The 26,841-nt window shown below is 33.5% G+C and overlaps 1 protein-coding gene across 1 annotated transcript in view; it reads left to right on the top strand.

Moving 5' to 3' along the window:
• The first annotated feature begins 9,846 nt into the window (after nucleotides 1-9,846).
• Nucleotides 9,847-26,841, top strand: part of LAMA2 (laminin subunit alpha 2) — a 516,774-nt gene continuing 499,779 nt past the window's right edge. Inside the window, exon 1 of the mRNA XM_045524726.2 lies at nucleotides 9,847-10,107. Within this exon, the coding sequence (XP_045380682.1) occupies nucleotides 9,990-10,107 (118 nt within the window). The 5' untranslated portion in view covers nucleotides 9,847-9,989. The remainder of the gene's footprint in view (nucleotides 10,108-26,841) is intronic.

The following is a 26,841-nucleotide window of genomic DNA, read 5'->3' as shown; positions in this document are numbered from 1 at the left end:
ATTGCTTTCCAGCCTATATAAATAGCTCATAGAACTCAATATCAAAAAAGCAAACAACCTGATTAAAAAATGGCAGAAGAACTGAATAGACATTTTTCCAAAGAGGAAATGCAGATGGTCATCAGGCACATTAAAAGATGCTCAACATCTTTAATTATCAGGGAAATGCCAATCAAAACCACAACGAGGTATCACTTCAGAAAGGCTATTGTTAAAAAGACCACAAATGACAAATATTGGCAAGGATGTGGAGAAACAGGAATCCCTTGTACAATGTTGATGGGAATGTAAGCTGGTGCAGCCACTGTGGAAAACAGTATAGCGATTTCTCGAAAAACTAAAAATAGAACTACTTTTAATCTACTTAAATGAGGTTTTAAGTAGAATTCAATGTACAATATTAGGTCAAAATCTTAAAATTCATATTTTGTCTTAAATTATGAATTAAAAAAACCTGATTCTCTGGAATTTTAGGGTAAGAAAACTGATGTATTTCTCGGGACTATATTTGTCCTTTCTTCATAGATATTTTTGACTTAATTTTTTTCATGGATTAAGTTCTATTTTTCTATTTTCCATATGTTTCTTTCTTTTTTTTCTATTTTTAAGTTCAATTGCCAGTCTTTTTCTGTATTTTGGAATCTTAACAGTTAAATGTATCCTTTTCTAGGTAGAGCTATAGAAATTGCACATAAAATAATTGTATTTTGTGATTAGCCCATGAGGTTGATTTCTCTTATGCCATTCTCCTACGGATTATATGTTTGTGAGTGGCAATTAATAACAACTGACATTTTAATATCTCTTTCTCTTTAAATAGAAATAATTTAATGATCATACATAATTGACATTAAAATTATGTATTGGCCATGTAATTAATTTTTAATTTTATTAAAAGAATAATTTTACTCTTTTAAAAGTGTTTTAACAATTTTATCTTGAGTTATACTTTGTTCTTTTCATATCTACACTGTTTTTACTTATACATTTTTCTTTTTAAGTCAGTCTTTCAAATTACAGTTGGCCCTTGAACAATGTAGTGCCAACCCTCCACTCAGTTGAAAATCTGCATCCTCAGATTCAACCAATCGTAGATCATGTAGTACTGTAGTGTTCACCATTAAAAAAAAAATCTGTGTATAAGTGGGCCCACACAGTTCAAACTTGTGTTGTTCAAGGGTCAACTGCATTCAGATAAAACATTCTTTGAAAAAAATTTCCTATCTTGTAAATTGACTCTTTAATTTTCTGATCTGTAATGCTACTTTATAGGATAAATGTCCCCATATTCATCGCAAATCCAATATTTTGTGACTACCTAGAGAATGTATTTTAGTAAATAACTCCTTAGTTTGTTAATAAGTAGTCCTATGCTTTCTCCACTATTTATAATGTGAAGAAATTCAATAAATAATCTGACATAATTTTATAGGTTTGTAAGAAATATTAGTTGGGTTAATATCCACAATTATTTTTCCTATTCTTGATCTTCTCATATTTTTTGAAAGTACAGCTTTTGAGAAGCTTTTAAATATAATTTGAAAAAATTTAAACAATGTGATCCATTTCAAAGGTCGTATTATTAAGATGAGGAGTAAGAATATTCTCAGGCTATGATCCTCAAAATTGTTCTGCTCATTACATTTCTTAAATCATTCGAATGAATGATCATTTTTTTGTATCTAGTCTTTTTATTATTATTTAAAAAGTGTATCTTTGGGACATTTATTCCTAGCCATGAGGGACTAATTGATGCTGAATCTTCTGTATACAAACTACTAGGGAAAAATAAGAACAACTGGGGAAAATATAAACATGCTGTTTTAAGACACTAAATAATAGGCAGTACAAATCTGTATGTCCTGAGAAAAAAGAAACACACTAGATGGTGCCAGTGATTGAACCAACTTTCTGCTGGAGACAGTTTATGAATTACAGCAGGCAGAGAAAACCCAAGCAAAGCACAGCAGTCCTGCTGAATTGCAGAGATAGAGATCAGAGTTTGGGGAGGCAACTTAAATTTGTGAAGCAGGGTACTGGAAGAGGGTGATTTTAAGTGATAAAACTCCAGGAATCTATGTGCAAGGCCCTTGTATTTTTGACTTAACATCAGCTTCTCCAGCAAAAGTTGAAACTCTATGAAACCACGCAAAGAATTACAAGGGAGTTGAAGCTGAACATACAGGACTGGGAGACATCATTTCCAGCCAACTACAGTGAAGAGATATTATTTAACAATTCTATAATCCAGTACAGACATTAGAGGAGTCATGTCTTAATAGGAGAGTTAAACTAGACCTAAAGTGAAGGCTACCTCATTTATACCTTAAAAAATCTTTAAAACTAACAGTGAAAGGGTCAGTCTAATCCATAAAACATTTGATCTTAGCCAAAAGGCTGAGAAGGGATTAATCCACAAAATCAAAACCATCATTCTTCAAAGGAAGCAGACAAAGTCCAGATACTCAACAACATAAAACTTATAATAATTCATCACTTTAACAATTAGTCAATAATTACTAGACACACAAAGAAGCAGAAATACATGATCCATAATCACAAAAAATACATTAATAGAGACAGAACCAGAAATGACAAGAGATGTTTGAATAAGCAGATACGAACTTCAAAACATCCACTGCAAATACTTTCAAAGAGTTAAAAGTTAAAGTTGAACACAAGAAGAATAGAAAAGGAAACCATAAAATTAAAACTAACAGAATTTGTTTAAAGAAAAAAATGCAAAATAATGCACAAAACATTTACTGGATTGGCTTGAAAGTGGTCAAGATTCTGCAGAAGAAAAGATAAATACACATAGTGCTATAGACTGAATGTTTATGTTCTCCCAAAATTCATATGATAAAATCTAATCCCTAATGTGATGGTATTTGGAAGTGATTCCTTTGGGAGGTGATTAGGTCATGAGGGTAGAGACCTCATGATGAGGATTAGTGCTCTTATAAGAGAGACCTCTGAGAGCAACCTTACCCATCTGCCATATTGTCTATGAACCAGAAAACAAACTCTCATTAGGCACTGAATCTGCCAGCCCCTTGATCTTGGACTTTCTAGCCCATTTATTTCTGAGAATAAATTTCTGTTGTTTATAAGCCACCAAGTCTATGATAATTTGTTATAGTAGCCCAAACAAAGATACATAGATATAGCAATAGAAAGTATTCAAACTGAAGCACAAAGAGAAAAAAGAATTAAAAAAATGAATGGAATGAAAACTGATCTCAAAAACAGAGATGGGCAGTGGGGGTTGGGGGAAGGGATAGAAGAGATTATAGAAGAAATTACTTAAATTTTCCTAAATTTTAAGAAAACTATAAACTCAATAGTTCCAAAAAATTCAATCATCCCCAAACAAGATAAACATCAAATAAATCCATACCAAGGTACATAATAATAACATTTATCAAATCAAAGATTACATAATAATCTTAAGATCAGCCTGAATTAAAAAAAAGAGAATAATTGCAGACTTGTCATAAGAAATTATACAATCCAGAAGATAATGAAACATCTAAAAGTTGCATATTTTATGCCATTTATATATACATATATACATAATATATGTGCATATATGTATACTGTTAGTTATAATGTTATATTATGATATATAATGATGTTATTTACATCAATGCATAAATATGTACAAGACATATACATATATATATATCATATATAAGTACAATGGTGCAGATAAAAATAGAATACCAAAAAATAATTATTCAAAAAGAAAATAGAAAAAGAAAAAAGACTAAAGAACAGATTAGGGAAAAAGAAAATATGTAAAAAGCTGATATATTAAACCCAGTCATATCAATAATGATACTAAGTGTAAAATGCCTAAACAAGAACTGTATGATAGAATTTTCAGTTATAAAAGAAATGTTCCTTGTGTATATATAAGCTATATTGTCCACTGTGGATTTTCAACACTTGAACTGTGGCTAGGGTGACTGAATACCTGAATTGTTTACTTTATTTTAATTTATTCAAGTTTAAATTTTAACAGCCATATGTGGCTAGTGGTTACTGCATTAGACAGTGTAGACCTAAACAATCCAATAAGAAAGCAACAATTATCAGTCTAGATGAAAAAACAAGATTACATTATAGATTGTCTATAAGAGACTCTCTATACATGAAGATTCAAATTGAAAAGTAAAGGGTGGAAAAAATATGCCAAGCAAACATTAATTATCAGAAATATGGAGTAGATATATGAATAATAGGAAAATGGATTTTAGTAGAAAAATATTAATAGAGATAGAGACATTTTGTAGTGATAAGAGATTAGATTTTCAAGAAGAAGTAACAATATTAATGTGCATACACTGATAACAGGGCTTCAAATTACACAAAGCAAAATCTTGCGGGATTGTTGTGGTTTTAAAATATACCTACAAATTTTGTGATACTCTTCTTTCAAAAGGTGGAGGCTAATTCCCCATCCCTTATATGTGATCTATACTTATTATCCTACTTCTAATGAATAAAATTTGACAAAAGAGATGGTATGTGACCTTAGGACTGGGTCATAAGTGGCATTGTAGATTCCTCATTCCTTTTTCCCTCTCAGATCACATGCTTTAGGGCATGTGACAATTATCATGTCACATGTGGCAAAGACCTGAAACCTCCTGCCAACAACCGCTTTAGAATTGGATTCTCTAGCCCCATTATAGCCTGCTGGAGACTATAGCCCTGAGTAATGTCTTGTTGCAACCTCATGAGAGACCCATCCAAGTGAAGAAAACCACCCAAATGAATGGTTCTGAATTGCTGATCCACAATAATTTTGAGATGATAATTGTTTATTATTTTAAACTTCTAAATGTGGGAGTAATTTGTTATAAAGCAATAGATAACTAATATAAGACTAGAAAGGTGAAATAGCAATATCAATAATTACAGTGATAAATTTCAATATTTATCTTTTTGTAATTGATAGAACAAATAAACAGCAAATGAGTAAGTATAAATACAACACTATCAACCAGTTTGACTTAATTAACCTTTACAGAACTCTCCACCTGAGAATAGCAGAACATTGTTTTCAATTGAATATAGAACATTCACTAAGATAGACCATGTGTTAGAATAAAAAACAAGTCTCAACAAATTTAAATGTATTTAAATATATCCTCTGACCATAAGAGGCTGAAACTAGAAATTAATGACAATAAAATATCTAGAGAAACCTCAAAAAAATTAGATATTAACAGCTGTCTTAATCATCTCAACTGCTATAAAAAATCATAGACTAGGTAGCTTACAAAGAACAGATATTTATTTCCCACTGTTTTGGAGATTTAGAAGTACAGGATCAAGGTGTCAGCACATTTGGTGTCTGGTGAGAACCTGCTTCCAGGTCTTTTTGTGGTGTCCTCACATGATGGAAGGGGCAAGGGGGCTCTCAAATCTCTTTTGTAAGAGTGCTACTCCTATTCATGAAGCACCATCCTTATGACCTAATCATTTCCCAAAGCCCTCACCTCCTAATACCATCATATTTAGGCATTAGGATTTCAACGCATGACTCCTGGGGAGATACAAACATTGAGACCACAGCGGCAACATACTGCAAAAGAACACATGTCAAAGAAGAAATCACAATAGAAATTTTAAAAAAAGATTTTGAATTGAACTAAATTTTTTTTAATTCCAAATTTGTTAGTTGCAGTTAAGGCTATGCTTAGAGAAAAATTCAGCACTTTAGTAATCATTTAATAACCATTAATATAAAAGTGATATAAGTTATATAAGAAGAAAGGTGATCTGAGTATTCACCATAAGAAGCTAAAAAGAAGAGTGAAGTAAACCTAAAATAAGTAGAATGAAGGAAAAGTTAAAGATATAAAGGGAAACCAATGAAACAGAAAATAGTCCAAAAAAAAAAAAATCAATGAAACCAAAAGTTTATTCCTTGAAAAATGAATAGAATTGACAATCCTCTATAAAAAAGACTGATATAAAAGAATAGAAGAGACACAAATATTGGGGAGAAGATGTCATTTACTACTGATAACATAGATATTAAATGGATAATAAATATTAATAACTTTATGGCAATAAATTTGATATCTTAGCCAAATATATTTTAAAAGATATGAATTATCAAATATGATACAAGAAAAAGTAGAAAATCATTGAATCATTCTCCATCTACTTAAAACATAGAATTTGTAACAAAAATTTTTCAAAAAAACAAAGAAAACAAAACTGTGGGCCCAGAATGGCTTCACCAATAAGTTCTATAAAACACTTAGGGAGAAAATTGTAAAAATTCCATACAAACTCTTTCAAGAAGTACCATATTCCTACTAGTTATATAAGGCCAGCATTACTCTGATACCAAAACCAGATATAAATATTATAAGAAAAATTACTATAGACTAATATCCTTTATGAACATAAACCTAAAAATTCTTAATCAAATATTAGTAAATTGAAACCAGCAACATATAATAGGGATAACCTATCGTGACAAATTGGGGTTTATGCTGGGACTGTGAGTTTGATTAACATTGAAAAATCAGTTACTGTAATTCACCAAATAGAGAAATAACCAAATAGAGGGAAAGTGTTTATTTAAATAGATGAAGAGAAAACATTGCCCAAATTTAATACTCTTTTGTCACAAAAACTTTTCAGCAGAAGAGAGGAACTTCCTCACTTCATAACAAGCACCTATTAAAAACCTATAACCATTACCATAATGGTGAATGAATGACTGCTTTCCCCTCTGATCAGAAATAAGGCAAAAATGTCCACTGTCACCACTATGTTCAACTTTATACTGGAGGTCACAGCCAGTGCAGTATGGCAAGGAAAAATATGAAAGACATATAGATTGAAAAAGAAGAAGTAAAATTTCTTACTTGTAGATGGCATGATCCTGTACATGAGGTATGCAAAGGCATCTACATATGAGCGACTTGAAGTGATTTTAACAGTTTTTCTAGATCCAGTATATGTAATCAAAATCACTTGTATTACTAACAGCATGAAAAATTAAATTTAAAAGTACTGTTTATGATAGCACCCAAAAACATGAAACATTAAGAGGTAAATTTTAGGAAGTCTGTTGAACACATACAAATTGAAAACCACAAAGCAATGCTTATAATATTGAAGATGTGAATAAATGGAAACATCTATATTTACAGATTGGAAGGCACACAACTGCTAAAATATCAATGTCCTCCCAAATTTATCTATATATTGAACCCAATTGCAGTCAAACTCCTTACTACATTATTTCTGGGATTAGAAACTGACAAGCTGGCTTTAATAATTGCATGGAAATGCAATAGATCTAGAATAGACAAAAGAATTTAGTTTGTTAAAAAAATTGTAGTATTTACATTACTTAACTTTGAGGTTACTATAAGTCTGTAGTAATTAAGATAGTGATATTGGCATAAAATATTCTATATATATTTGGATATATGAAAAGAGAGTCCAAAAATAGGCCCACGTATGATTAATTGACTTATGAAAAAAGGGCCAGAGTAATCAGATGGGAAAATAATAATTCTCTCAACCAATGGTACTAAAATGAATGGATATCTGCATTTTTTTAAAAAAAAGGCCCTTATCTAAGGTCTTTACTTCACAGCAAACAGCAATAAATCATAAACCCAAGCCTATGAAGTCTCTAGGAAAAATAGAGAAGATAATATTCACAAATTTGAAGTAAAAATTTCTGAAATGGGACACAAAAACTATTAAGCATAAATGAAAAATCTAAATAAATTGAACTTAATCAGAATTAAGCACTTCTGTTCTGCTGAAGCAGATGTTGGCTTACAAACTGGCACACTTATATGTACATGGAGAGCAAGGAGAGACTGAAGAAAAAGGTAAACCACTTAGGACTTGTAGGTGGCAGATTTAACAAGCAAAGGAATTTACATGGAAGGCTTGTCTTGTGCGGCTGCAAGATGCATAGATCTCTGCACCCACCTGCTAGAATCTTAAAAGTTTATACGGAGGCCTTAGCCTGGTTCAGTCACATGTGCTATCCAGATGATCTCAGCAACACATTACTATTTCAAGGGTGTGTCCTTGAGGCAGCTTCTAGTGGAGGGAAGGCAGGGAGGGAATGCACTTTCCAAGGATAGGGAAGGGAGTGAGGAGCCTCCAGTTGCCTGGATCCAGTTAGTAGGTCAACCAGCAGTCTCGTTCTCCCGATAACCTCCTCCAGCAGCAGTTGAGAAACTGAAGAGTCAAGCCACAGGCTGAGAACAAATGTCCTATATCAAGTATATTTGACAAAGGATTTTTCTCCAGAATATATATTTAAATCTTATAACTTAATAATAATATGACAAATTAAACAATTAGAAAAAAATGAACATAAGATCTGAACAGACATTTCACAAAAGTCATAGAAATGCCTAGTAAGCCCATGAAAACATTTTCAGCATTACCAGAGAAATGTAAATGATAATGCCAGTGAGATTTTACCATGCAACCACTAGAGTCACTAAAAATAAATAATATTAGGTGTTGGCAAAAATGCAGAGCATCTGGAAGTCTCATAGACTACTGGGGAAATTTAAAATAATATAACCATATTGTAAAACAGTTTTATAGTATTATCATTACATATGCACCAAAACCCCCAATAATATCACTCTCAGGAATTGAGGAATATAAGCATATGTCTACACAAACACTGTATTCAAATATTCATAGCAGCTTTATTCTTAATAGCTCAAAACTGAAACAATCCAAATGTACTTCAACAGGTAAATGTATAAGCAAATTGTGATATATACATATAATAGAATACTATTCAGCAACGAAAAGGAATACACTATTGGAATGAAGCAACAACATGGTTATACCACCAAAACATTGCACTGTTAAAAATGAGACACAAAAGACAATGATTTTATTATTTAATTTGTATAAAATTTGTCAACAGCTAAACTTTTATATAAAATTTGTAAACAGTTAAAATAATCTATAGTGACAAAAGATCAGTGGTTGCCTGTTTCTAGGGGTAGTGGTAATGGGGGAATTACTGCAAAAGGGCAAGAAGGAAACTGGGGGAATGATAGAAATAGACTATATATTAATTGGGTTAATTGTCAAATGGATGCCTATATTTTTTAAACATAGCAAGTGGATGCCATTTATTTTGTGTAGATGTACCTCAATTAAGTTTATCTGAAACAAAATTAGCTCTGATAGTACTGGTTTTGTATCTTAATTTTGGTTAAATAATTTTGTATTTTTTCCTATGTCGAATCAAACAAAGTTGACAGCAGAGATCACAGTCTTATTCTTAAGGCCTGGGCCAGACTCCATTTTGCAACTTCTACAGAAAAGAAAAAAAAGTTTCCTAGCACTAATACTGATAAAACTAGGGAAGATGGATAACACTGAGGGATATCCGTTTACTTCAGCACCTTTGGCCTCCTCGTAACTTCTCAGTCATCCAGGCCTTTTGGACAGTCTTGTCACTAATGTGGATCCCCTGGATACACAGTGCTCTCACACAACTTTGCCAGGCCTTTCTCAGGAGGTACATCTACTCAGCTTCGGTAAAGATCCTACTTGTGCAGATTTCCCACAAATAATGCTTTTCTTATGGAGGGATTTTTTAGATCACAAAGTGCTTTCATATCAATTATTTCCTTTAATTTAAAAGAAGTTTAGCCAACAGAGCAAGCCAGTCCCTTCGCAGAGGGAAGGACCGCTGTAAGGAGAGGCCTTTTCCACCGAGGACCCTTTAAGAGCGCGTGCGGGACGTCCGTGGGGCGAGAGCCCGGGAAGGGGGAGGGGGAGGGAGTGTCCTCTTTCTACCCCCACCCTCCCGCGGCGGCCGAGCCAAAACCGGTGGGGGCTGTCTCCTCCTCTTACCCAGCAGCTGCTGCTCACTCAGCCCAAGCCAGGGCAGGGGACAGGGCGGCAGCGACTCCTCCAGCTCCTGAGAAGTGGATCCCCGCAGGGCTACCGCAATGCCTGGAGCCGCCGGGGTCCTCGTGGTCCTGCTGCTCAGCGGGGGCCTCGGGGGAGGCCAAGCGCAGCGCCCGCAGCAGCAGCAGCGGCGGCAGCCACCGGCGCATCAGCAAAGAGGTACAGTGGAGGCACGGGCTCCAGGTTACACCGTTGGGGCCCCTCGGTGCTCGGTCCCTTCTTCTCGAAGTTGCTGTTCAGGCACCGCCTTCTTGCTTTGCACTAGGGGAGCGCGCTTTGGGGCGACAGGGGGTAAACTTGTTACAAGTTCACTTTCAACCCCCGGAGTTCACCGTGTAGGGGCGAACAGCCAGCCTCCCCCTAAATAACACGAAACGCTTTTCATCTTTCAGTCGTTTCTGAGAGGTCTTGTTATCACTATACATCCTGCAAATTGATTTTCAAAATCTTTACGATAGACAAACTTTTAACCACTTAAACATTTAAAAAAAGTTTCTCCAAATCAGACTCTATCCCTACAGAGAAAGGTTTCCCAAGCTGTGGTTCATCTTGGAGCTTTATGGAGGGCAGCTGATACATCTTTTTTATTTTAAGGGACTTTGTTTCCAACTCTTTGAACAGGGTTTGTAAAAGCATTAAGTATGTGGGTGTTTTTTTCCTTTTTTTTTTTCTTTTTCTTTTCCTGTTTGTTTGTTTTCCTGGCAGTGGCGCCTCCAGCCTCATCTTTTCTTTACCCACATCCTAGTTTAGGTATCCTACTTTATTATAATGAAGTGTCTCCCCTTGCTTAAATGTAGATGAGAGCTCTATGTCATCTGTATTTTAATTAATACCACAGTGACCAGATACACACGTCATGGGACTTTGGAAGACAGTTGTACTTAATGTAACTCAAAATATTCTCATCAGAGCATCTTAATGTTTGTATGCATATCATCATTTCTGAAACTCTTGGGAGACTTTGAAGAGTTACCCTATGATCATGGATTTTACAAAAAGCACATATGCAGCGTTAAAAAAATTTATAATGCAGTATTTCAGCAAACATTTCTGTAAGTTGGAAAACATGTATCAAAGTAAAAAAGCTTTTAAGAAATATCTGAGGTTTGATTTCAAATATCAAAATATTTACCCTAAGAGTACAAAATCTGGAGATTAGTTGCTTTTGGAAGTTTTCATGAGGCTGAATCTGCCAAAATTTTGAAATACACTCATCCCTCTTTTAGTTAACTGGAATAAAGCTATGTCTAACAGTTCTGATAGTTTTTCTGCTTATAATCTAGTATTTCTAGCAGTACTATTTTATTTTAAAAGGAGTAGAAAAAATACCCTTAAGCTCTTTGCTATAATGATAACTCCCTGATTAAAATTCCTAGAATAAAAATGACCTTAGGTTCACTATATAAATTTTGTCTTCTTCTATTTTTGCTTTTCCTTATCTGAGAAGTAAAATGGGGTCAATGTGGCTTAATTAATAGAATTTCTGAAACAGTGATTTTGAGAATATCTTTGGCAACTGATTTTTTTTAAATACTACTTTTAAATATTAACTTTGCTCAGTTATATGATATGCTTTAACAATACACAATACTTTAATACTGTTAGGCAGCTGGGAGTGAAGAGTCGAGGATCAGCAATTCTCTGTTCACTTGGAGTGGGCAGAAGCCAAAGCATGCAGAGCAGGGATCAAGTGGGCTCCTGACAATTTTCCCTAGCGTGCCCCCCATCCCCTATACTCTTATTCTCTCTCCCCACCCCAGTTTTATTTGAGATAAAATTAACTCTGATTTCTATGATCTAGGCACAAGATGAAGTAAATAGAAGGGAGATTTTATACTGCCATTCGGTTGAGAGATCACTTGAGCGTTATACGCAATAAGTAATTCTATGCAAAATAAATATAATCTGCTACAGACTGCTATATTCTACACTCTAGAATCTATTACTGTATATTTTATAGATTATTTGCAGTATATTAAAAGACTAGCTCAAAGATAAATGGGTAAAACATATTAATATTAAAATTCTATATAAAATATATTTCATAATACCTTAAATTTGTATAGTGCTTTATAATTTAAAAATGCTTTGTATACATAAACTTATTTCACCTCTAGTCATTATTATTATTGTTGGACAAATTTAAAACCTGAGACTTAGCTTTGACTTAAGTTCATGCAACTGATAATAACTTAATTTTTAACAACTAAGAGCACTTCTAGTATTGCTTTATGCTAAAGGGCACTGTATGCTAAAGTTCCTTTTTTATAGTACCAAGATTTCTTTCCATTTAATTTTTTGAGGCCATGTTTCCTTTTCAGTGTTGTTCTGTTAAAGCAAGCTCTCAGTGAACATGATCTGATACGAGTTTGATTAAAGAGGTGTTTTCTTGGCTATCATCAATTTTCTCTTTTCAGTTATACTAGCACTAACCTTCTTGGCCAAAAATTAATTGTTTAGAATGAGTTCTGTTTTCCCGTATAGTGTGGTGCCAATTTATTAATAATGTTGACATGAAGCAACCATTTTATGTAGTTTCTAGAACATACTGAATAGTAGTATGAATAGCATTGACTCAGCAAGAATGATATTCCAAGGAAATTCCTTAACTAAATTTAAGATTGACAAAATAGAAAAATGATGTAGTCAAAGTGTTTCTGCATTTCAGCAAGGCAGTAGATAAAATCTTTTCCTGATATTTGTGTTAATAATACGTGGAATTGGATGTGTAATGGTAAATTGCAACTGACTGAAAATAGATTCTTTCCATCGACTATTACATAGTAGACAGGGTCAATCCACAAAGAAGACTCTAGGCGTGTGACAAAGATTTCCTTATGTCAATTTGTCTTGGTAATGGCTTGATGGAAGACATAAAATCCAAGCTTATGACAACTTCAGATGAGCCAAAATTGATTCAGATGGCTAAACTGGTGAATAACAGATACAGGAATTTTAAAGGTCTTTATAGCCTGACCCATGAACAGAACCTATGTGGAATTGGTTTTATTATTTGTATCCAGATGTTAAATAATTTCATTTTGTCTTCTTCTGGAAATTTGTTGTGTCCTTTATATGTACAGGAATGAGTACAAAGACAGGATGAAAAAGGTAGTCTGAATTACAGCAAGTTCAACGTGAACAAGTAGTATGATATGGTGACAGAAAAGTTAGCTCACTTTTATTAAAAAAACTTAGAAGCAGATAGATTTATTTGTTTAGAACACATTTGGGTGCTTCACTGACAAATGGATGTAAATTCAGAGGAGGGAGAGCAGAAGTTAGGGGTCTGAAAAGATTTTCAGAGGAGGACTATTCCATGTAAAGATTGTTAATTTGGAGAAAGATTTAGGAAATAATAAAAGGTATCCTCAAATTTTTGGAAGTGTTGTTACCTGGAAGAGAGACTAACATATTCTTTCTAAAGTCTGAACTCGGATCTATGGAAGATTAGGACAAAGAGGAAGATTTGGGTTAAATAAAATGAGAGGAAGCCTCCTCCCTCTCCCTACCCTTCCCTCTTCTGAGCTATTCAGAAGCAACTGGGTTGTGTTAGAGCATTTAGCTTTTGGAAATATTCATGCAGTGATCAGATGTGCAACTTGTCAGAGATGATTGAGTATGGAATGCCTCTACAGAGAGGAAGTTAAAACTCATGAAGTCTCCAGTCCTTTTCCAAGTCCAAGATTCTAGTATTACATCTATTGTTTTCAGAATGCATACTTGTATTTGAACTTCTGAATTCTTAGAAAATGTCAAGAAAATATTAAGTGAATATAAATGTGTTTTTAGATGTCCTCTGGGATTTAAAATAAAAACATATTTGAGACAATCCTCACTCATGTTTGGCAAGAATATTTAAAAATTTAATGCAGAATTTCCACATTCCCATCAATTGCATGTTCTAAAACATCCTGTGCTATAAAATGTGAGAACACTATAAATTACCTGAGAACTTTTCAGGGGATTTATTGTGGTCATAAACCTGGAACTGATTTTTTTTTTTTTGGTTATTTCTTTACTCCGTATGTAACTTGTTGACTTTTTCACTACATACTGGCCTAATAATTTAATAAAAATGAATTATAACAGATGAAATGTATGGCTAAGAATAAGAACATATTCAACATTGACTATTATATTATATGGATGTATTAGAATTTTAAAAAATGATATGCACTTTATATTTTTAATCTCACATCAGTATATGTAAATTGCTAATCTATCTTATTCCTAAAAATTTTCTATTCTAAGATTTCCTGCAAAGTGATGAACTGAATCTATACCAAGATTTGCTAGGGATTATGAAAAAATTGTACATGCTCTGCCAATTCTTTCTTAATTCACTTCAGTTACTTGAGTTCCTGAAAGATGGGTTAACTGTCACCTACACTGTCATAACTATACTTTTTACCTTCCTTAGATATAATTATTTAAAAACTCAAATAGATGTCCCAAGTGTTCTACCCAGATATGACTGCATAAGAAAAACATGAGTTATATTTTATGGGAGGGATTTAGTTAAATAAGAATTTCTGAAGTAGTAGAATTTGGAATTCTTAACACCTTTCAACTATATTGCAATAGCTATGACTTAAAACAAGTTTACCTTTTAGCAGATTTCACATTCCAGTGTTTTCTCCATCCCCATTTATCTAAAGCAGATCATTATCACTATTTTTCTATTCATACATTTCATAAATACTGATTACTCATCGACAATGACTAGTGTTCTGGACTTTTCAACATAGACCACTAAGACTGAATCACTGTTCCTTCTTTTAATTCAAATAGATTTAGCAGAATGAAAAGAAATTCAGTTAAATTTTCCATAAGGTCTCACATCTCCCTTCATAATCTGCTTCAGAATTATGGGACCACAATTCTGGGCCACAATGAAAGAGGAGGAATTGAGATTTATGAGTTCGGAATAGAGAAAAGTAACTTCAACCTAGCCTGTACATAACAAGATTAGTGGGGTGGCTAAAGTATAGAATCCAGAGGATGTATCAAATGGACACCTGAGTCCAGTAAACATTAGCTCTCCAGTAGGATTCTGTCATGTGGGTAGAACATGGCTGGGAGACTTTCTGAGAGGGTAATTAAAAAAAACCCAAAAAACTGGTGACTCCACGTCATCTGTCCAGTTTGCAGTAGGTCCTTACTTAGCAGCTGGAGACTGGAAAAGTTCAAGAATAAAACTTTGTCAGTGACCAAACTGTTCAGCTTTTAATATGGACGATTGGGGTTTGGGATTTGTGTAGAATCACAGCTTCGAAGTGGGTAGCTAAGTGGGAACTAAGGCAAAAGCCTAGTGGCAGTGAATGAGAAAACAAGGTAGAGGTTAGGGAAAGACAGAATTAGATCAGCACACAGTTCTCAAGACTCATACCAGGCTCAGTGTATGCCAGGTAGACAGAAAGAAGACTAATTCTGGTCTGTACTCATTGGTAAGACTGAGTTCAAAAGCCAGAATTTGTGCAGGAAATTGATGGGATTGGGCCTGTGTGTATTGGAATGTGGTTATTGAATGAATGTGTTCAGTGAATAAAAGAGACCAAAAAAAAAAAAAATCTCTTTTCTTGTGGCGTTTATATTCTAGTTGAGGAGACAGAAATATGATAAATATAGAATGAATAAGTAATATAATAAATACTGATATTGTGTGGAATGTAGTGGGTGATGGATTTCTGGACAAATACAGCAGGGTAAGAGGTGTCAGAACTTCTAGGAGTGCAGGTTGATTGCTATTTTAGTTGTTTTGGATTTGTTTTAGTAGGTCTTCCTCTTCCTTTTCTTCTTTTGTTCTCCTGTGATTTGGTGACTCTCTTTAGTGTTATGTTTGCATTCCTTTTTCTTGTTTGTATGTATATCTATTATAGATTTTTGGTTTGTGTTTACCATAAGGTTTTGGTATAACACTCCGTATGTATATGTGATATTTTAAGTTGCTCATCTTTTATTTTCAAAAGTATTCTAAGTACCCTGCATTTGTACTCTTCTCCTTTCATGATTACGGTTTTTGATGTCACATTTTACATTTTTTTGTATGTCTTTTGACTGCTTATTATGGAAACGGATGATTTTACTACTAATGTCTTTTACTCATCCTACTAGTTTGTGTGAGAATGATTTCCTAGCTTTACTATAAGTTTGCCTTTACCTGTGAGCTTTTCCATTTTGTAATTTTCTTGTTTCTAGTTGCAGCCTTTTCTTTTCTGCCTAGAGAATTTCCTTTGGCATTTGTCACAAAGCTGGTTTCATGGTGCTGAATTCTTTTAGCTTTGCTTGTTTGCAAAACTTTTGATTTCTCCATCAAATCTGAATGAGAGTCTTGCTGGATAGAGTATTCTTGGTTGTCGGTTTCCTCCTTTCATCATTTTACATATTTCATGAGACTCCTGTCTGGCCTGCAGAGTTTTTGCTGAAAATTCAGCAGATAGTCTTACAGGAGTTCCTTTGTATGTTATTTGTTGCTTTTCCCTTAATGCTTTTAATATTCTCTCCTTATCTTTAATTTTTGACATTTTAATTATAATATGTCTTGGTGTGCTCTTCTTTGGGTTAATTCTGTATGGGACTCTCTGAGCTTCCTGGACTTGGGTGACTGTTTCCTTCCCAAGGTTAGGGAAGTTTTCAGCTATTATCTCTTCAAATATTTCTTGGATCATTTCTTTCTTTCTTCTCCTTCTGGGATCCATCTAGTGAGAATGTTAGTGTGCTTCATATTGTCCCAGAGATCTCTTAAACTGTCTTCATTTCTTTTCATTCTTTTTTCTGTTCTGCAGTTGTGCTTTCCACTACTCTGTCTTCTAGCTCACTGATCCATTCTTCTGCCTCATTTAGTCTATTGTTGGTTCCTTCTAGTGTATTATTCATTTCAGTAATTGTATTCTTCAACTCTGGTTGGTTGTTTTATACTTTATAACTCTATTCTATGAACTTTGCTCTATGTATCTGTTCTCTTCCTGAGCTCTCTGATAATCTTCATAATCATTACTCTGAACTCTTTCTTGGGTAGATTGCCTATCTCCTCATCACTTATTTCTTCTTCTAGGATTTTATCTTGTGCCTTTGCCTGGAACATATTCCTCTGCTGCTGCATTTTGTCCAGATTTCTATTTGTGTTTTTATGCAGATTAGTTATGTTTTTCGACCTTGGAGAAGTGGCCCTCTGTAGAAGATGTCCTGTGCATCCCAGCAGTGTACTTCCCTCTTGTCCCAGGGGCCTATGGCCAGCTGGTCCCAGGGTAGTTTCTGGCCTGTGTTTGTGGGCTTGTTTTGCAGGTTGTGAGATAAAAGTTTTCTAGGTGGGTGAGGCTGGTCTAGTGGCTGGTGCAAGCTTCCTCGTGGGAGAGGCTGGTGCCTGCCCACTGGTGAGTAGAGCTGGGTATTGGCCCTCTGGTGGGCAGAGTCATGTATAAGGGTGTGTCTAGAGGCAGCTGTGGGGTTAGCCTTAGGCAATATCTGCTGATGGATGGGGATATGTCCCCATCTAGTTACTTGTTTGGCCTGATGTGTCCCAGTTCTGCTGCCTATAGGCTATTGTATGAGGTCAAGTCTCAGTGGGTGCTAACATACAAGCAAGATGTAAGCTTTCTGGAAGGAGAGTTCATTCAGACTAACACCTCTGAATGGCCACCGCTGTGTCCATGCCCTCAGGGTGAGCCACAGCCACCCTACGCCTCTCCAGGAGACCCCCAAGCCTAGCGGGTAAGTCTGATCCAGCCTCCTGTGAAATTACTGCTTTTGTCCTTGATCCCAGCAAGTGTGAGATGTTCTGTGCGACCCTTAAGCTTATTGTCTCTGATTCCTGCAGTCCCCTGGAGCTCTGTAATCAAGCCCCATTGGCCTTCAAAGCGTAACACTCTGGGGACTCTTCTTCCCAGTGCCAGATCCCCAGGCTGGGGAGCCTGATGTGGGTCTCAGAGCTCTCACTTCCATGGGAGAACCTCTGCAATATAATTGTTCTCCAGTTTGTGGGTTGCCCACCGAGGAGGATATGGGACCTGATTATATTGAAGTCTGCCCCTCTTACCCGTCTCGTTGTGGTTTCTTTTTTAAGTTTTTAGCTACAGAAGATACTTTCTCATAGTTCTGAGTCTTTTTTTTTATCACTAGTTGTTCTAAGGTCTAAGACACAATCAGAAGGCTTAGAGAAGTATGGGGGACAGAATCATTGTAAAGATTTTGCCTTTTAGTCTAAGTGAAAAGAATGATATTGAAGAGTTTTGAGCAGAATTAAATGAATGAATTAAATAGTAATTAATATATCTTATCTCATGCAGGTTTTAATCCATCAGATTAGATAAATAATACAAATGTAGGATTATTTTAGATTCATCTCCTGCCCCAAACCTTTCACTCATACAGTATGTTTAGGTGACTCCATTCCAGGGTATTCCACCTCAACAATCTTATCATCAGAATGCTCAGATGCATCTTTGTAAAGCTTCTATTTTATTTTTTGTCTTTCGCCATCTCATTTCCATTCCATTATTAAAAGAATATCAATACCTCAAAACTACATAAATGCAAGGAATTTTTACATATCCTTTTATTTTGCCCCCATGTTCTTAGAAATATGCCATAGATTTCTTAGAGTATTTTCAACTAATATGCACATTAGAACAAATTATTAACAAACAAAATTAATTATTCATAACCCTATATGGACATATATATATATATATATATATATGTATATATATACACCTTGGAGCTCTCTTTTTTATTATTCATTTCAGTATCAGAGCTAAAGTTTAGATACTGTTGTTAAAAATCACACAATGATGTTTTGATCTGATGACTCTTATGAAATGGATTTTGAAATGTTTTCCCATTCAGAAACTTATTCTATTATCTGTTTGATTTTTATAACTTCTTTAAAGATCTCTGTAAGCCTTGCAGAAACCTTTGGAATAAAGTAAAGCAATTTTGGTCTGATTAAATTCTATGATTTAGAACAAATGTAGGTGAAGAAAATTGCATAGCTTCCCTCCCTCTCTTTCCCTTTCCTTCTTCCCTCCCTTTCTTCCTCTCTCTGCTTCTTCTTTCTCTTTTGTCTCTCCTTCATTTCTTCCTTCTCTCCCTGTTTCCCTTCCTTCTTTTTTCTTGTTTCCTTTAGTATCCTGATTGTGAATACAACATGGTTTTCAAAAACATGATTCTAACAAATATAACTTTTTAGAAGGTAGGAAAGACAAAACTTCACTTAAATCTTTCTTCTTAGGAAAACCTCTGATAATTACTATCTAAAGATAGTTTTGAGGTATAATCTAAACTTATATGATGAGTTTAAAGCTTGATGGTTGCTTGACAAAGATCTATAATATGAATTTAAAAAAAAATTAAAAAGACACAACAGTGTTTTTCCAGTCATCTTGAATGTGGATTTTAACATGGGAGCTTTATCCTATTTGGGCACATGACATGTAGAAAAAGACCATAGAGGACAATCTATTAGTGGTTTATTACTCATAACACTGGCCTTCTGTAGCAGGCCTAGTCTAGTTCAAATAGCAAGTTAATCTATGTAAATTCTGAATGATGAAGACCTGAGCAACTATTTCCTGCCTGGCACTTGGGAAGGGCATCTTGTGCAATGTCAAGGATGTCTCTCCTTGAATGGTCCTCTAAATTGGCCACCGGGTTGTGCACTTACCCACAGCACTTCCTTTAACTGCATTTCCAAGGCCAGATGCTTTAGGCTGGCTTAATAGTATATAGTGCATTGTGAGCGTTAATGTATTCATTTACATAGCAAAAGGTTTTAGTTGGTTAATATAATTATCCTTATTTTATAGAAGAATAGATGTCTAGAAATTTGTCAAGGACAAATGCATGTCCCAATGCTAGTTTTAGAGAAATTAGAGTATGTTCCTGCTCCTTATTTTATGGATCCTAAGTTGTCATCTCTTTTGGAGTTTTAAGTCCTTCTTTATCTTCTGTAAAATACCTTAAAAAATCATATCTTCATTTCTAACTTATGTTAGTTGTCTAATTTGAAACCAGAGATTCATTAGGTATTATGAAAGAATAAGAAATATAAAATGTGTAGTCTTTAAAACTTTTTCATTTAAACACACACACACTACTTAAAACTGTGCAGGCATACACACATATATTACTTAAAATTATGTATAAATTTAAAAGTATTCATCAAATTTTAGTCTTTAAATTCTTCAAATTCGGATTACTGGATATTAGACAATAAGAAGGTATTAATTGATTATTTTCTTTTCTGAAGTCTCCTTATAGAAATTACTTTAGCAGACTAGAAACATAATGATATTTATTATATAATAAATTCTTTAAAAAAATAATCACTGTGTATGTCAGTGAATGAAAGGAGTAAAAGTCAAACAGATATACCTAAGAATCAGAGTAGAGTTAATTTCAAAATTCCATCTGAAGAAGTGTAGAACACTAGCAGCTTCATGAAAGGATTTAGAGTTCCATTTGAAGTTGAATCTCTCAGTTAAGATGGAAAATTTTGTAAGACTTCTAGAGTTTGAGGATGTATATGTGTAGGTCTGTATGTGTGGCACTGGTATGTATGTATGTACTATTTGTAGTTTAACCCTCTCACAATTACCTAATTAGCATATTTTATACATTGCTATTTGATTTTTTTAATCATTAGATTTTCAATTTTATAAACAAAAATCTAGAATAAGGGAGTCTAAAAATTGAATTTGCAGAAAAGTGTAGTTGCCTTGATAAATTATTATGGACCACTAAATTGTAAATGGAATCATTATATTTTTCCACGCCATAGCTGCACTTTTAAAACTCTAAGGTGTAACCCTTTTTATGTTGCTTGTAACATATAAAGTCCTATTCTAAAGGGGAAATAAGGTTAGAAGAGTTTGCCACATCAAATCTATTTTTTCCAAAAGCTTGTGTAGCTACCCCAATTTTCTGGTTTATTGCCTGCTATTCTGTTTTCAATTAGTGAATGAGACTGAAAATACGAAGGAAAACACAAAGTAGTGAGATTGTCATTTCAAGTCGCTACTTCACCTCATTGGTTTGTTGTGAGGAGTATATAAAACAATGAATATAAAACATGGAGCATCTGTTAGGGCTTCAATAAATGTGAATTTTCAAAAGCCCTCAAGAAAAAAGAATTAAGTCTAAAAACTGTATTGGTGCCAAGAAATTCTCTGGCTTAAAGCGGCATTTTTTTTTCCCCAACACTGTGGTACACCGAACTCTGCAGAGATTGTTTATGAAGGTATTTGCTCATATACTTGAAAACACAAATGTACGAATTCTATTTTAATTGGAATTTGTGTTGGATTAGTTTCCTATTCTGAACTTCATGGCTTAACTTAACAAAAATATTCTTATTAACATATATTTCTTTATGTCTTTAATTTCTGTATACATTCCTCCACTTTAGAGATAACTTTGAATAGTAGGAAAAATATAGACTTGGGAGAGGAAAAGAATTGGATTCACAGCCAAGCTATCATTTTTCATACTAAGAGCAAAATACTGAGTCAACAGAGTTTAGATTTCCTTTAAATTAAAGTAGAATTAAGCTAGATAATATATATGAAAATATTTGGCAACTGATCAGTAAAAATTAGCTAGTTTCTTCTTTCTCTTTTATTGTTTGATCACAAAGCTCAAAAATGATAATTGTAGTGCATATGACATCCCTTTTGCTTAAGAGCCAAACACTCTAAAAGTTTTGTTGAGTACATCCTAAGAGATTATAGATAGTAAACTATTTATGTCACTGCAGAGAGATTGACGGATTCTATCAAGGTCCATGACAAGTCAGTAACAGAGATACGAAGAAGCACAAAGTCCTATAATTAGCTAATAGTTATGTTAGTAGCTTAATGTGAGACATGATTTAAACAGGCAACAGAATGGAAATTTTAGCAATGCTTTGTGGTTATTTATATTTCAAATATATAATAAACATTTTTTTGGAATTGTTTTTTGAAGAATTTTTAAAGGATTTGTTTTTAAGAGTTATTTTAATGTATATAATGTGTTGGAAAAATGTATGGCACATAGTGAGTGCTTCATAAAGATTAGTTATTATTTCAGCCTATGAAGCACATGTTGTTACTAACATCTGCATGGGTAAAGATGACAATTCAGCATGTTTGACACCCAGTGGAACATAATTTCAGGATGGCCTTCAGTGGAAAGTATAATAGGATTGTAGAAAAGCTCTCAATATAGAACCTCTATTTTGTACTCTCTCTACTTACTAAGGTAAAAAAAAAAAAAAGTCTTGGCACACATTATTTAATACCAACCTGAATAGGGAGAATTTTTAGTGTGTCTACCTGTGTATTAAGTCTAATGATAAATTTCTGGAGAAAAACAAAAGCAAAAGCAAAAGCAAAATCTACCTCAGGAAATCATATAATCCCAACAGATCTCTAGGGAAACCTACTTTTCTATACTTGGAAACATCAGAATTTGAAAAAAAAAGTTAAACAAAATTCTTCCTATAGGCCCTTTCCTACCCCAAAAGTTTCAATCATGTTTAACATGTTTAACAACTATCCAATTTTTCATTCTGGTACATTAAAAAAATTACTGGATTTGTGACTGGAACTCCAGGATACAAATTTTGCCTTCAGCCTTTGCTAAAGCTATGAGCTTAACCTATAGAATGGTCATTTGACTATCTGAGACTCAATTTCCATCTAAAAAAAGTGAGAACCCAATGTTCAAATCTACCTCTTGGGGTTGTTATAAGGGTTAAATAAAATGTGCCATAAAAATAATATCATTAATAATGCTGCTCATTATCACAACAAATGATAGGTTTGGCCAAAGGCATTGTTGGTTTATGAAGTTTTTCTCCACCCCTCTCTTTGATTTTTTTCTTTCCCAGTGGTTTTTAATACATTTCGTTCTTCTATATTGAGAACCATGGCCCATCATCTTTCCATTTTTTTTTTCCTTTTTGCCACATGCCTCCCATTAACAGAAAAAATTAATTGGTCTGGAAAGGAAATATTAAAATGCATATCCTATCTTTATTGGTTTTGAGATAGATCTAGATGTACTTTATTTGTAAACAATGGTATATTTAAAAATACTTTAAAATACTTTTTCATTTCTCTTTATTATCTCCCCCAAGCTTGTACAAAATGTTTTTCACTCAACTTTCAAGGAATGATTTATCCGTGGGCTTCCTGACAGGTGCTACCTAAGATGTGCTGAGAAAGCGACACTATTCTAAAGTTCCTTATCTATCTAGGATTTGAAATTTTATCTTTAGATATTCATTCCTTTGTACAAAATATTCCTCTCTCAGGCCATTTTCCAGATCCTAGGAGATCCATACTTTTTTTCTTTTAAATTAATGAATGACTGTGTTTAGACTCTTTTGAAAATAATTCCATAGATTAGGTCAAAATTGTATTTAATGACTCTGTCCTGTTTATGATTTTCAATTATGTAATAATTTAAAAGACCAATCCAGTCTTATTTCGGACATACTTCAAGAGCTGTTGGTATTTTAGGGAGCTAGAAGGGCATACAATTAATTAGTTCTTTCAAGATGTTCAGCTATGTAACTGTTCGAAATTAATAAGGAAAGTTTCACAATGATTAGACTTTTGTCTTTTATTTATATTTATTATATTATGTCTTGTCTCCAGTCTGGCATATGGTAGGCACACAATAAAAAAATTATAAATGAATGAAGCCACTTTTTTTATTCAGATCAAAAGAGTTAACCTTTGAAAATTTTTGTACATGTACTATTTTTCCTAATGCTTTCATAATTTGAATGAATATTTTTATAAGATATACATTTCCACAAATACCGAAAGATAGTTTGCACAGATACAAGATATGCTTATAAATAGCACTTAGGTGATAAATACAATATTTTAGAAATATTTTAGAATACATTATTTTGCCTCTGAGATATACATATACATAAAATTTTTTTTCCTAAGAATATTCCAGTAAAAACTGAGCAATTTTTAAGCTTTGGATGAGGATTGTGTATTTCTTGGCTTAGTCAGAACTTTTCTATATGTGAGACCTTTTTTGATGAGAATTATAATACGTAAGATTTAAATGTCCATTCAAGGTGTAAATTCTAGGGATAGAATATAGATAACTCACATACGGTGACTTGATTGGCATCTGTTTTCATTTTTCTTTTGTGTGTGTATTTTTTTTTTTTAGATATCGCTGTAGTCTTTTTTATTTCTGAAGAAAAGTGCTTTTTAAAAATATTCACCAGGACTCCACAATATTTCAAATAATTAATGTACTGTACTCCTAAGTGTGGTCTCTTTTTGGAGTTAACAATAAAAATGGTGATCTTTTAGAATTAATAAAAGAAATTTGCAGTTCAAGAGACATGGTACCTGTATTCTCCTTATTTCAAAAATGGAACTCTAATGTTAGGCAAGGCAGAGCTGATTTTGTTTTGTTACAACTTTATTCTCTGCATAGCCTAGATGCTGGCACAGAAAGTGGTAACAATGAATACTGAATGATGAAATAATAGAAAAAGGAGAGCTAACTTGTAGGAAAGCATAGAGATTATTAAGAATATGATGCAATCCAAAGTAGACAGTTAAAATTTTTACTCAAGTACAGAAAAGGGAACCAAAAATAGAATTTGCCAAGACATGAAGGAAAGTTGTAAGATCACGGAATGCTAAAACATGGTGTTCCAATTAAATATTTAAATATTAGTGATGCTTCTAAGAGTTTACCAGCTATGATTAAATATATGATAGACACTACTGTTCAAGGCTTTCCCCCCCAGTTTCCTTTTTAACTCCTCCACACTTTCCATGCTCACCACTTGGAAAAGATTCCCTCTTTACTTTTTCCTAATTAATCTGTAATTTTTTTTTCAAAAAGATAATTTTCACCCTCTATGCCTTTACTGAGCTCTTCATACCATCAAGAAACCACCCCCTTTCCTCAGCACTCCCTACTTTTGATCACCTGACATTCTCTTCTACTTTCAAAGTGGAGTTCAATACTCATTTCCTCCACGTCCTCAGTAATGAATCCACCTGTGTCTGATGAATGCTGTCACTTTATCCCATATATCATTATATGGGGTGTAAAGATATTCATCATATTGTATACTTGGTTTTTTTCTTGGTTTTCTTGCTTAAGTTATGTGTTTATGAGCTGAGAGTGTGGGAGGGGAAGAAATTTGTGTTGAAGTTAGATGTGTTTTCTTTTTAATACCAATTGGAGCACTGGAGATTGAATTCTGCATGGACTCACCAGGTCATGGCAACATTTTCAAGTGAGAATTTATTAAAGGGAATAGAAAAGTGGCATGCCACTCTAATTTTTATTCTCTTGGTATGTAGTCTTCATAGATAAATAAAGAGTAAAGTTATTGAAAAGACAATATAAATGAAATAATGAAACTGCAGTCCATAGAATTATTAGCATACTAGCAAATTTCTTTCAAGTTAAATATTCTACTACAAATGGGAGTTAATATTAAACACTTTAAAAATTTCTCTTCAGCAATTAGCTAGTATAGTTTTCAAATAGAGAAGATCCTATAAACTAATTTTCTAAATTAAAGTAACTATATAATATAGTTATGATTTCCATGGAGAGATAAAATCAAATCCTTTCTGATGGCTTTAATTACAGCCCCCTTTTCCACCATGCTGCTATCATATGCTTACATTTGTGTAGCATCTGGTGTCTAGGATGTTTTATTGTTTCATCACCAACTCTATGCCTCTACACAAAACATTTGAGTATAGTGTTATATATATCAGAGTATTCCTACAATTGGAGTAAAGTGGGAGAGGGAGCGGGTCAGTACTTAAAATGAATAGCGTAGCTTGATAAAAATAAGAATGGATAGAAGTAGAATCGCAGATTTTCTAAATCCCAGGCATGCATTTCAGTTCCATATAAATTCTTCTTTCTAATATAGAAAGTAGCAGTTTTTTAAAAGGAGAAATATAATATGAAAATTGCAGCATTGTAACAATATTAAAGCAGGGTAGGGTTATGCGTTTTTAAAATTGACTCTGGATAATCTATAACTTTTTTTTTATTCAGTCAAAAAAGGTTGCTTTCTCATGTACTCCATTCATTTTATCTGTGTCTTTAAAATAATTCTTACCCCTTCCATAACTGAAGTGTTTAATTCATTGTTTACATTCTATTCATGAATATGACCAGACACAACTTAGAATATGCATAGTATACTGTTTTACATTCATACACATGTATTTTCCATCTTTCTTGATAGACTTGTATATGGTTTCATATATTAGAGAATTTTAAACTGAATTTATTATAATTCACTGAGTAAAATATTGGTGTTAAATTCTAATGTTATTTTGAACATCCCTTTGAGAGATATTGGAGAGTTACAGTGAACTCATCATTTCACCAAGATTTCTTTGTAATAAGATATTCACCATTACTGGAATTATATTTTGTGCATTATATTACATTGACGTAATTTTAAACTTCCATTCTACTTCACTATAAATGGAGTTTCATTATATCCGACTCCACAATAAGTGGGCTACAGTAACGTTGACATTTAGTAAAATTATAGATCTTACTGTCTTTGTACACTCTGCATTAAAATGCATTATGTGTGCTTTCAATTCTATTTCAAAGAAACTACTATTGATTTACATAGTTGTTGTATGGAAGAATTCTTTTAAACTCCATTGCTAGATTTCATGGTGGCTTTTTTTTTTCCTTTCTGAAATCACTTGAAAATATTTCTTAGTGTATTTTCAACTATTGGATAAAAATGAGATAAAACTTACGGATTATAAATATATTCGTGGAAGTTTTCTTTAACAGTAAGTCTTTATAAAGCCTTTGTGGATCTTAAGCTGTAATTGTAGCTTTCTCCTGTAACTTTCTTTTATTCTATAC

The sequence above is a fragment of the Camelus bactrianus genome, chromosome 8 (assembly GCF_048773025.1).
Source record: "Camelus bactrianus isolate YW-2024 breed Bactrian camel chromosome 8, ASM4877302v1, whole genome shotgun sequence".
NCBI lineage: Eukaryota > Metazoa > Chordata > Mammalia > Artiodactyla > Camelidae > Camelus > Camelus bactrianus.
Note: the sequence above shows the minus strand (reverse complement) of the source record. Positions and strands in the feature narration are given on the sequence as shown.